A 13198-nucleotide genomic window follows, 5' to 3' on the forward strand; every position below is an offset into this window, starting at 1 on the left:
AATCAACAAGCAGAGAATTATTGACCAAGTATTATTTATTATTCAATTAGTATTCAATCATTTTAATATAATTTTTTAGCAAAAATACCACACATTCATACATGTGAGTATTTGCTGTTTTTTTAATTTACTCCTCTGTGATGCTAAACTAAATGCCTTTGGGCTAAGTGCAGTTTTCTTCATTATCAGCGAAATGAGTGATAGCGGTGTGTGCATCCATTGGTATACTGCAAACTGGAACTGCTAATAGCTAATTCAGCTTTCCTTTAAATGTGCTAATTTTACATTCCTCAAATTCTGGTTCATGTAACAGCAGTTGTTGTCTCATTTTGGGCCGCAGTGCCACACAAAGCCCTGTCAAAGACAAAATAGGAAAACAACTGGCAGTCCACTATTCGTTGTGACCACAGATTTGGCTGAATTGACCATTTAGATACAAAAATCAAGTCTTAAAACACATTAGATAATCTCTGCAAAAGTGAGAAAGGGAAAAAGGAGAGAAAGGCAGAGCATTTGTTATCACATGTGCTCCTATGAGCGAGCCAACGTGGCTGTTTTCCAGGCTCAGTCTCTGCCTCTTTGCCCTTGTGACTAGTGATCTGATTAAAGCTCAATAGATTGCACCATAGGTGAAAGCTACACTATATCAGGCCTGCCTCGCTTGCTCGCTGTAATGGGAGCCATTTAAAACAATCACTTTCAGATCAGGAGCCAGCCTGAGTGATTTGTGCGCTCGCTTGTCTGTGCGTGCTCGCAGATCAAGCCATGTTCGTATTTTTGGACCTTCACAGTTCATTTTTGGACGCTCTGGCTGGATGGGATCTGCTGTTGTCCTGTTAAGTAACATGCAAGGAGAGAAGCTTCAGGTTTGGTGGGGGTGGGAGATTCAGTGTTTTCCTCTAATGGTTCTGTGTGGGAACATCATCTCTGTGGGTGATGGACTACGAGTGTGTGTGCCTCGGTTCAAATCAGTAACTGGAGCTGCAGCTTGTGAACAAGGCAGCCTACACATGCTGCCAAAGGCTCTGCTACTGGTCGTGATGGAGAGCTAAAAACATACACTGCCTCACTGTGTTTATTTTGACTAACAGAGTGAATCCTTCTGCAGTTTTATAGCTGACGTTACTCAGATCTCTGTCGACCATGCTACTCAAGGGTCAAAATTAATGTATCATGACATGTTATGTTTGGTGTTGCATTCAGCGGCTTTGGATTTAATGTTTATACATGAACAATCTCCTGTATTTTTATGTTTATCCCCGATTAGAGCTAGTTGGTTTCAGGTGATGCAATGCAGGACTAGCAGAGGTGGAGAAAATGTCTGGCATTGGGCGTGATTTTTTTTTTTATTATTATGTGACCAGAAGACATCTGTGAACGCCGCTGAGCCTGCGGATGTGAACGTGAGCCAAGATGCACGCGGAAGTATGTGGCTTTGCAGGTGCCAGACGGACGAGAGGTGTGTGTGTGTGTGTGTGTGAAGACATGCTGTGGGAATACAAATTTCTGCAGCTTCCTCCACATGGGAATGTCAAGTTACTGCAAATAAAAACGATGCATCCAGTGAAGATCATGGCAGTTTGATCCGCACAGATATCTTCTAAACGTTTCTCTCTTTTTGACTTGTTGTCCACTGTGTGTGTGTGTGTGTGTGTGTGTGTCTGTGTCTGCACACAACTGTGTTTGTATGTTTTTTCAGTGTGCATATATACCTCCTCTGTTGGCAACTTGCCATCCAGCAGGCAGCGTGTTTGCAGGGCAGTTTGCCCTGTCATGCACACAGTTGTGCCTCACCTTTGTCAGGAGGCTCAGCATCCACCCCGTGACCTGAATCCTGCACCAGAAAGCCTGCTGCAAGTTAGTGCATCATTTATTAGGTCTTAGAATGATTTTCAAATATGATATGAAGTATGGTATGTCTTTTTTTTTATTTTAGTCATTTTCTATGACTGTAAATGTGGTGTACAAGTCGCTTTGTCACAAATTTGACAAATTGGTGAAAAATGCCGTTTTGAGAGCTAAATGAAGTAAAGGGTCACAAAAATCTTAGCAGAATATTATAAGTGGTCCCACAGCAGCATTTACTTAAGAAATACCCAAATAATGACGGGATGGGGATATTTTTCTTCTTCTTTCTTTCTTCTTATGGTCAACCAATCCCATGAAAACAAAACTAGCGCTTAGATGTAAACTTTTAAAACATTAATTTTTAAAGAGGCTCAGCAATTTTGTCCAGCAAACAGCTGGGCACTGCAGTTTACAGCAAATGTTACTCAAGCAGGAGTCAATAGTGCATTTGTTGGAGCTTTTTCAGCCGTGGATTAATGCTCATTTGTTGTACAAGTGAGCATTTGTGGCAGGTGCATATCAAAGGAACATGTCGCTGGAGCTGCAACGATTAGTCGCCTTGAGCCCTAGAAAATTGTGACAGGGATTTTTTCACTGTTTTCTAACAGTTGGAGAGTATCTAGAGCTTCTTTGCTGAAAACTGCTGGTGTTGTGGCTTAATGTGACACTGTGAGAGAGATGAGACTGAACCAAAATAGCAACGTTGTGTATCTAGACATCCGAACAATGAGCTGAAACTTGCTGAAAAGAAAGCTGAGCGCAGATTCAGGTGATAATTCACTGCAGCTTCTTCACTATTATTATAAATCTGAAATCTGTCAGCTAAAGCCAGTTTATAGTAGAAGACAAGACAAACCTGCTATGAAAACCCAATTTCCCCCAGGGATCAATGAAATGTTTTGATTCTGGAAATTACAACTTTTGAAGTTATGAACTTTAGTTCTGGTGAAAATGTATTGGAGAATTGGTGATTCAGTTTTCTTACCCTGCTCCCCACACTGTCTATCCTCACTTGGGTGGATGGATTTTTTTTTCTCACTAGCCACCAGACCAGAAATATCCCAGAAATCATGTAGTGCAGAGATATTTATCTGCACTTTATTGTACTTTATGCAGCATATGTTAGTTTACTTAGTTTATTTAGTCTATTTTTTCCACTAACAGTTAGGCCTTGGTTGTTACTTACTTTTGACTAACCTACACTGCTGTAATGGGCTACTGGTGCTTGAATTTCCCTCGGGATCAATTAAGTATCTAGAGACAAAAGCCACGCCCACACGCCACACACATAACAACCTTGAATCAACAAAAGTCGACGATGTTGCATAAAACATAAATAAAAAGCGAATCACATAATTTGCAACCAAACTGTCAACAGTGGTTTTATGAAGCCCATGTAGTAATATTCTTCATTCAGTCAGTGTGTTTCACAAAGCTGTGAACCTCACCTCATTCCTACTTGTGAACAGCAGGGTCCTCAAAAAGCTCAAAGAGGTGTTTTGGGAATTCTTCTTCATCAGCTTTCCCAGTCTTCAGATCAACAAATGATCCCACTCTGTTTTATTGACGTTTTACTCAGAGTGTCAATTGTTTTGGATTTGGGTCTGTAAACTGATGCTTCATATCCAGTTTTTGTTGTACTGCCGAAGGACATGCCTGTTTAAGTGCAACCATATCTCCTGGAAATGTTGTTTATTTACAGCAGCAGCAAATATGTTTGATGAACATATCTGGCAAGTCACAATATGTTGATCCTGAATGTATCAGTAAAATGTTCAGTGGCTGAGAAACAAAGTGGCAGATAACCGATGGTGAGAATAATTGTCGCAAAGTGCAGCGGTGTGAGTCACTGATGTGCTTTTAATCATTTCTGAACAATAATGCACTGTAATGGAGGTTTGTGACACAGAGGAATAAACTGTATCTGTCTTTGGCTACACAGGGAATACTCACAGTATTAATAGGATTAGCTCATTGTTGGTTTAGGTCTCTTCAAGGACAAAAAGAGACATAAATAATATTGCCAACCCATTTTTTTTGCGTCTCTGTCTCTCTGCGTCTGTATTTCTGTTTCCAGTCTCCCTGTTTTATTGCCATCCACACATCTGTTGCTCTTTTGGTTTGCCCTAAAAGGTGGCAGCTTTCTTCTTGGCAAACGTCACTACAGTATACACGCCCGTATGACGACCGTCGCGTTTTTCTGAAATATGGATCTGGTAAATGTGTTAGTAGCACATTTTCTTCTTCTCGAGGGACGGACACATCTATGAATGCTCTGGATGTTGGAGTGAATTCCGGGCTTTGGCAGTGTCCGCAGACAAGAGAGAAGAAATGAGTCCAGTGATGCTTCTTTTAGCTGACCTAGCTCAGAGTTATAGATGATAATGTAATGGTAGAATTTATAACCATGACCTAGCTTTGTTTTGTCTCTGTATTCTCATGTTTGAGGTGGATGAAGAGAAAGTGATGCTCTCACTCGCCCGACATATCGGTCACATAATGACCTCCTTTGCTTTGTTATTGTTCTCTCACAGCTCACTTGTGCCTGGTTAAATGGATAATATCTTGCTGTTCTCTCTGCTCATTGTGTTTAGATCTTCCTTTTTTTAGTCCTTTTATTAAAACGGTATGAAAAACATTATTTGTCAGATGGTTCGTGTCTTGGCATGATAAACTGTTGATGCTTTTATTTCTAGCAGGTTTTCCACCTTTTTATTCCTCCAAAATCTGTCAGAAATTTACAAGTATATTGATTGAGCAGAATAGAATAGATATTAATATGATTATTATTATTACTTGTCCTCCTTATTAAATTGAGAAACTATTTACAGATTAAAAATAACCTTTTTTCTCCATTAAATAAATAAATACCTTAGAATCATACATTTATGTAAAAATACATACATAAATGTACGATATGTCATATGCCATATGTCAGTCCTGCTCAGAGTAACACTGCGGATGCTGGTCTAATTTAATTTTAATTTAAATGGAAAGCTATCATAGTGTGACCTTAACTTATGTTTTTATATTTTGATTGTTTTTTTTTCATTTTTAAAAAAAAATGTTACTCTATTATATGCATTATATGTATTTTCTCATCGTATGTAATATATATGTATTTTCATTTTATTTAATACATTACAGTCTGTGAAACACTTTGAGGTATCGTTGTGTATGGTTTACTGCCTTGGCCTAAATCCTCCCATTTATGCTCGCCTCCTCTGTCACCACATATTCACTTCTTTCTTTTCTTTCCTCTGTGACACTGCTGCTTCCTTTTAGTCTCACACCAACAAATATCTCTCTTCACACCTTGAAGGTTTATTTGAGAGATTTCTACTTTCTGTCTCTGTGCCCTCAGTGTGCGCATCTCGCTGCCAGAAGTTTCTGATCTCGCGGGTGGGGGAGGACTGGATCTTCCTCATTCTGCTGGGGCTGCTCATGGCTCTGGTCAGCTGGGTCATGGACTACGCCATCGCTTTCTGCCAAGAAGGTAGGAAAGAGACAGAGAGCCAGAAGGAGAGAGGAAAGAGTAACAAAGACAGATGGATGCACGGACAGTGAATGATGGCCTGCACTCAGAGAGGCCAGCAAAGTTGCAGGAGCAGGAACTGAGCTTTATAACGAATTTTCAGGGGTGGGATGAAAGTAGATAGTAAATTATTAATCCAAATTGACTGTCATTCTGCCATCGACCTGTATTGATCTTAAATAGAAGCTAACAAATTGGCTTTCATTAATATTTAAAGGATCAATAAATTCAGTTTGTACTTGCAGGTATAAAATACATCAGTCTTTACACTTGAATTAATTCATCGGGTGTGGATTTCTTGTCTTCGAAACTAACTGTAAAGAAAATTTCGAAAAATAAAATCCTTTAAAATGATTAGCCCTTTATAAAACACTACTTTCTGTACAGATAACATTTTTTCTGTTTTATTTTAAATAAAAAATGTAGCCCCTCTTTTCACATTATTAAAATATCGAGAAATAATGAAAATACCACAAGCACAGAAGAGCAATTTAAATTTTGTAAGGGATTTTCTGTTGAGATGATTTATTTGTGCATCAGGAGCACTTTTTAAATAAACTAAATAATGTCAGCTGAACTTAAAACAAATCTGAGTAGTTACTGTGCTAAATTTTAGCTGGTTAAACCTCCCTGCTTACCCTGTGATCACCTGCACTGGGTTTTAATGCAGCTAAATTCATCATATAGTCATTCTCATCTGCGTATTTTTGTTTTGTCCATAACCTGAATGAGCAGAAAATGGTCATTTGCTTGCAGCTAAGTTAACCAGGCAAACTACCCACATCAAAGTACTGAGACATTGATCAAATCACTCTCCTTCCTTGACTGAGTGGTTGTCATATTGGTACTTCTTCATGCACAGCCTTGTTTTCTAAAGTCCTTAATTTCTAATTATCCTGGACAAATGAATTCATGACAACAATATTAGTACAATATCTACATAAAGTTTGAAAAAAAAAAACAAAACAATGCTATCAATTTGTCATATTTAACTGTGCTGAGTGTGTGTTTTTTGTCTCTCTCTTTTTTTGGCAAATTAATTACTATGGGTGTAAGCAGGTGGAGAAAGAGAGTCTATAACACTTAGTAGTGAAAAGACAACCAGTCACTGATGAACAAAAGATCCACAAGGTCTCACATCTGTTCTGGATTATTTGGAATATTAATTAACGGGATATCAATATCTCATTTCTTAATATCACAGATATCACATACATAGATATTTCCCTTATATTCAAGAAACGCTTCCTCTTTTGTGTTTTATGAAATGGTAAATTTGATACTAAAAGAGAGCTAAATGATGAATGAGGAGGAAGAGGAGGTGGAGGCCACTGAACTGCTTAAAGATTAATAAAAATGCATGAATAAGGCAGAGGTGGGGAAAAAAACACAGGGAGAAGGTCAGAGGGAGATAATGAAGAGGAAAGAAATCGTGTGAATCTGTTCAAAACAGATTCATCTTGATAGAAGGGAAAATTGGTTGTTAAGTGGTTTAGTTTCCAACTGCAGTATACTAAGATGAAGTTACGTGTGTATGTGTGTGTGTACGTGTGTGTGTGTGTGTGTGTGTGTGTGTGTGTGTGTGTATGTGTGCAGCACAGAAGTGGATGTATGGTGGACTGGACAGTAACCTGCTTCTGCAGTACATTGCCTGGGTCACCTATCCTGTAGTGCTCATCACTTTCTCAGCAGGATTCACACAGATACTGGCACCTCAGGCTGTGGGTAAGACACACACACACACACACACACATTTACACAGTTTACACACAAACATATTCACATCTCTAATTCATGATTGCATCTCTGTGTTTGAATACTGTAATTGGCTTCATAAAACACCATAAGGCCTCCAAGGACATGTTCTGTACGTCTCTTACTGGTGATTTCTGCAGGAATACCTTTGATGTGATGTGCATACAGAAAACTTTATGCATATCAATCAGCTCTTCCCCTCACGACCTCTTGATTCATTCTCTTCATCACTAAATGCCTTCTTTCAACTCATCTGTTCTCTCCCCTCCATCATCCCACCTTTCATTGCCCAGGTTCAGGTATTCCTGAGATGAAGACGATCCTGAGAGGGGTGGTCCTAAAGGAGTACCTGACTTTTAAGACATTCGTGGCCAAAGTCATTGGTCTGACCTGTGCTCTAGGCAGTGGGATGCCTCTAGGGAAGGAGGTAGGGAGGTTTATTTTTCCTTCACCTCCTCCTGTCAAGGTCTTCCTGGCTGTTACAAATGTAATGGATTTCCTGACGGTTTTTGAAGTTTCCTGTCAGGAGGATATAATAATATTGCTTCTTAAAGTCTCATAAAAGTCATGGCCTGGAAAATAAAAAAAGTGATTTACTACTAATAACCCTTGAATTTACCATCCAGGGGATGAAGGGAGCTATAAAGTTGTTGAATCTGAATCTGAGCAGGGTTTAATTGCTGAAGCTTTGTGAATAATGTCCGCAGAACTTGAGTGCATCATGTTCCACTCAGCGATAAGACGTGCTTTCAGTCGCATCCTGTCTGCTAACATGCTAATTGCTCTCCGTCCTCTCTCTCTCTCAGGGACCCTTTGTTCATGTTGCCAGTCTGTGTGCTGCTCTCCTGAGCAAACTCATGGCAGCTCTGTTTGGTGGGATTTTCATGGTAAGAAGCATAACTACAATGCTTATAAAAAGTATTTGCCCCCTTGAATGTTTTCCCCTTTTCTTGCTTTTATAAATGGAATCATAGTCAGTATAATTTGGCTTTTTTGATGAAATAAATATTAAATAACTCTTTAATGTCAAAGTAAAAACAGATTTCTACAAAGTGATGTCAATTAATTAAAAATAAATAATGTAAAATAAGTGATTGCATAAATATTCACTCCCTTCAAGTCAGTAATTAGCAGATGCATCTTTGACCGCAGTCATAGCACTGTCTGTGTAGACAATCAGGCTTGCACAGCTGGACACTGCGATGTCACTCAATTCTCCTTTGCAAAACTGCTCAAGCTCTGTTGGGTTGTATGGGGACAGGGTGTGTACAGCCCTTTTCAAGTCCAGCCACAAATTCTCTGCTGGATTGAGGTCTGTGCTTTGACTCAGCCACTCCACAACATTCACCTTGTTGTTTTAAGCCATTTCTGTGTAGCTTTTGCTCTATACTTTGAGTCATTGTCATAGCTCTCTTGCAAAATGGGGCTTTTTGGCCAGTTGACCACAGAAAGCTCATATTAAATCTGTAGTTGAGATTAACAGTTGTTGTATGCAGAGTCTCTCCCGTTTCAGCTGCCGAAGCTTGTTGCTCCTTCGGAGTGGTCACAGGTGTCTTGGTGGCCTCCCTCACTCGTCTCGTTTTTGCACAGTCACTCAGTTTGTGAGGACGACCTGCTCTAGGCAGGTTTATAAATGTGCCATATTCCTTCCATTTCATAATGATGGATTTCACTGAGCTCCAGGGGATGTTCAGTGACTTGGAAGTTTTTTTGTGTCCATCCCCTGACTTATGCTTTTTGTAAATTTTTGTCAGAAAAATTCAAATTATACTGACTGTGATTCCATATATAAGAGTAATAAAAGGCGAAAAACGCGGAAGAGGATGAATATTTTTTATAGACATTGTACATTGAAAAAAAGGAATACAGACTTCTAGACGTGCTGACGCACACATTCAAATGTGTTTTCGATTGATTAAACCAAAGAGGGCCTTCACAGATGATGTGTCTAATCCTTTCTCAGTTAAATTATCTTCATTTTATGCTTTTATACGTAAATTGTCTTCCAACTTAATTCAATTCAAAATCAGCATCACTGCACACCAACAGCAACAAGGTGGAACAAAGTCAAATAACCTACATCTGCTTACCGACGTAGCAGACTGATCAGCCAAACCTGACCCCTTCTGTCCTGTAATACCTTGAAGCAGAAGTTCAATAACCCCTATAGTTTGAGCTGGGAGAGGCTTCACAGGCTTTCACAAGCCCTTGTTTATTAAGTAAACGAAACAAACTCACAAAATGTCAGGAAAGGAAAAATATAATACACCTATTTATATTATATAACTATTGTGTTTTTATTCAAGTTTCACTCTTTTTTTTTTAAGACAAGCTCAATTGCCTTGTTAACTCATCATAACACCCACTTCATTCAAATGAGACATGAACTAAATAAAACGGTTGTAAATCAGTCTGTGTCCAGTCTCAGTCTGGTTTCCAACTGTGTTCGCCTGCAGGCTGCTGAGCCGTGTTGCCGCAATGGTTCCCTCGTGGTCTGAAGTCACAGATCAGACTGACCTCAGCCAGCTGCAGGGCCACTAGCCCCACAGCTAACTGAGCTTAACTGTAGCTATAGCTACAGCCAAAGATCTTTCAAATTCTTGTCATATTTTACAAGCTGCTCCTTTAAGTCCAAGAATGAAATTATTGATATCACAGTGTCAGAGTATGAATCCACCTCCAGATAGAGTACGTTGATACATTTCTGGATTTTTTTCCATTTAACAGTTTGAAAGTAAAAAGAGACAGGAAACACCCAGAGAAAGAGGTGTTGGGGCATAAGAGCATGTGACAATGTCTAGGAACAAACAGAGATCATTGCACTTACATGGTATATGTTTTATATGCTCTATTAACATACGTTCACACCAGGAAGCCGCCCAGTACAAGCACGAACACATTGGGAGTTAAGGGCCTTCTCCGGGGACCATCACATCTCAAGCTCTTTAGGTGCTAGAAGTCAGCCTCATTTATGCTCTATAAACCTAAAGGAACTTTAATCCTAAAGTTTAATACTGTTTTATGTTATAGAAACCTTAACTGCAGTCAAAATTTATGTATTTATGTATGTAATTAGTGTTAGGAACATGATACTCCCTTATCAGGTAAAATAAAAACATTGTAATATATATATATATGCTTAAACAATTGAAATAGGGATGGATTTTCCTTTGGTGTGAAGCTGCAAGAAAAGCATATAACCACAGCTCTTCTTAAAAAAGCCTTTGACGTTTCCTTGACTTTCTGCCGTTCTTCAGGCCACACTCTCACCTCCACTCATGTGAGACCACACCCTGGGCTTCTGTCTATTTCTACACCCGACAGTGTGCTGTGCTTCTCCTACAAGTACCAACAGCACCAGCATCGGCATCAGTGTGGAGGAAGATAGACTGCAGTGATGTGGAGGAAGAAAACCTCCTGTCAGCACAGTTGAAAGGACTGAAATAGTCCAGGGGGGTCAACTGTGAGGCTGTTAAACCTAATCAGTCTGGGAAAATGATAATTCAGTTTAGCGTGGAATTAAGGCTGTTTGCTGAAGCTCATTCTCTACCTGTTTGATTTTTGTGTGTTTTGGATAATAAGCTGGATGTCTTCCAGGAGCAGAAATAGAAGGTAACTTCTACACACAGACTGCACTCACACATATTTCTGTTTTGTTTTTTGTTTTTTTCACTTTCACTGCTAAAGGAAGAGCCCTTTGAGGGAAGCAAGGTATGAATACATAAGCCAGATAGTTTTTTTATTGCCAATTCCATCAACATTAATAATCCATGCTGTCCATTTCACAAGATGGGATAGATTGATGCCTTTCCATTTTTGTCTGCGCTTTTTGATTCTGTTCAGTGAACCGTCACAGCGAGGCATCGATCTACGCTGCCTTTGCTTCTATACAAACATCTCATTCCATGATTTCTACACTCAGTCCTGGGTTTGCAATCATGGCCTCCCATGTCCCACCGCTCATATATGTAATCTCATTGAATGTGAAAAGATACAGCAGCAGCTTTACAGTAAAACTGTTGTAACCTGTTGGTGAGTTAGTTTTTTCACCAAAATCCATTTGCTGTGTATTGTATGTGACATTTGCATGTACATGCACTGTGCACCTGTTGGGATTTGTGTGTGTGTGTGTGTGTGTGTATTTTTGCTTGAATGCGTGGCTTGCTCTCTCTCTCTTTCTCTCTCTCTCTCTTTCTCTCTCTCTCTCTCTTTCTCTTTCTCTTTCTTTCTGTGTGTGTGTGTGTGTGTGTGTGTGTGTGTGTGTGTGTGTGTGTGTGTGTGTGTGTGTGTGATTCTTGTGGGACAGAACGAGCTGAGGAACACAGAGATGCTGTCGGCTGCCTGTGCAGTGGGTGTGGGCTGCTGTTTCGCTGCCCCTATTGGAGGTGAGACAACATGGCTGCAGCTTCTGATTGAATGGCATCTAATTATGGTTAGATAATTACAGGAGATAAGTAGATGAGGCCAAAAAATGATTCCGCTAACCATCTAAGTCTTTGGTTTGGAGCAACATACCGTATCAACAACTATTGACCAGATTAACATGTGGCACAAATACTCATGTGAATGGATGCTTCACATTGTTCACACATTCTGTGCCACTTGCACACTTGAAGAAAATTCACTTTAATATTTAAAGCGGCGAATGATATTTTTATGCCTCTGTGCTGACAACAGCTGTGGTCAGAGGTATTATGTTTTCGGGTTGTCCCTCCATCCCTCAGCACCTGGAGGTGATTTCTTCGGTTTTAGCATACACTTGCACTTGGATTTAAGGGTGAACTCAGTACCATTTAGTGGTCAAAGGTCATGATCACTGTCTGATACGTAGTGAAGGTGATGGTATGGAGGTGCTTGTGAATTTTTTGAAAGTGTTTTTCGATGTCTGAGTCATGACTGTGTTTGTGTGGTGCAGGGGTGCTGTTTAGTATTGAGGTCACTTCGACGTTTTTTGCGGTGAGGAACTACTGGAGGGGCTTCTTTGCTGCCACCTTCAGTGCCTTCATATTCAGAGTGTTGGCAGTGTGGAACCAGGAGGAAGGTAAAAGTCTTTATTCAATTTTCTGTGTCTGTGCGTGTGTTTTTTATGTTGTCTGTCTTCTCTAGCTACAATGAGATTTTACAAAAGTTATGGAATATTACTTGACAATTTCACACCAATATGAACATTTATTTTGGGGCCGGTGTCTGGTACCTTTTAAAAGTCAGTGTAATAAATGAACCTTTCTGTAACTGACTGTATGGCTGCACAGTCGAAACAGAGTGATAACATTCTTCTTTTTCCTCAGAGACCATCACTGCCCTCTTTAAGACCCGTTTCCGTCTGGACTTCCCGTTTGACCTTCAGGAGTTGCCAGCGTTCGCCATTCTCGGGTAAGCGGACTGACGCCACATTAAACTGATCCCAGAGCAGTTTGATTTACTGTAGAGATCTGAGCCCTCCCTCTTTCTCTGTAGTCTCCCCCGAGTCACATTCCCATTGAGAATCTGAAGGTTGATTTGTATTCGATGAACGGGGCATGAAATTGACTTTTTACTCTGCTGATTACAAGTAGAAGTTGTGTCCAGATCATCATGTGCCAAATTTGAACGTTTTAATAGAGAAAGAAACAATAAACACTGGTTAGTTCAGAAAATACAGAAAAGAGCCTCAGATTTTTTTTTAATTTTATCTGCTGTGTAATTTCTGTAGTGTAGCCAGTTTTGTTTTGCACAGGATGCTCTTCTGTTTCACCTTCAACAGACCGAACAGGTGTGTCTTTATGCGTTTGTAGGATTGCCTGTGGTTTTGGTGGTGCTCTGTTTGTCTACCTGAACCGGCTGATTGTAGAGTGCATGAGGAAACAGAAGACCATTAACAAGTTCCTGTTGAGGAAGTGAGTATCTGATGCCCGTGGATCAACATTTTGGGAAATGCGTTTAATGGTTTCTAGCTGAGCGTTTGATAAGAGCATCAATACCAGACTAGGAGACTATTAGCTTAGCTTACCATAAAGACTGTAAACAAGGGGGAACAGCTTGCCTGGTTTTGTCTGAAGGTAATAAAATCCACCTGTTTCC

General features: G+C 39.8%; 1 protein-coding gene across 1 annotated transcript in view; it reads left to right on the forward strand.

Moving 5' to 3' along the window:
- Positions 1–13198, forward strand: part of clcn2a (chloride channel, voltage-sensitive 2a) — a 38577-nt gene that overhangs the window by 14758 nt on the left and 10621 nt on the right. Inside the window, exons 3-11 of the mRNA XM_046407563.1 lie at positions 5213–5344; positions 6980–7108; positions 7432–7565; positions 7945–8025; positions 10826–10849; positions 11445–11523; positions 12054–12179; positions 12427–12511; positions 12913–13014. Coding sequence (XP_046263519.1) covers positions 5213–5344; positions 6980–7108; positions 7432–7565; positions 7945–8025; positions 10826–10849; positions 11445–11523; positions 12054–12179; positions 12427–12511; positions 12913–13014 — 892 coding nt within the window. The remainder of the gene's footprint in view (positions 1–5212; positions 5345–6979; positions 7109–7431; positions 7566–7944; positions 8026–10825; positions 10850–11444; positions 11524–12053; positions 12180–12426; positions 12512–12912; positions 13015–13198) is intronic.

The sequence above is a fragment of the Scatophagus argus genome, chromosome 13 (assembly GCF_020382885.2).
Source record: "Scatophagus argus isolate fScaArg1 chromosome 13, fScaArg1.pri, whole genome shotgun sequence".
NCBI classification, from domain to species: Eukaryota; Metazoa; Chordata; class Actinopteri; family Scatophagidae; genus Scatophagus; species Scatophagus argus.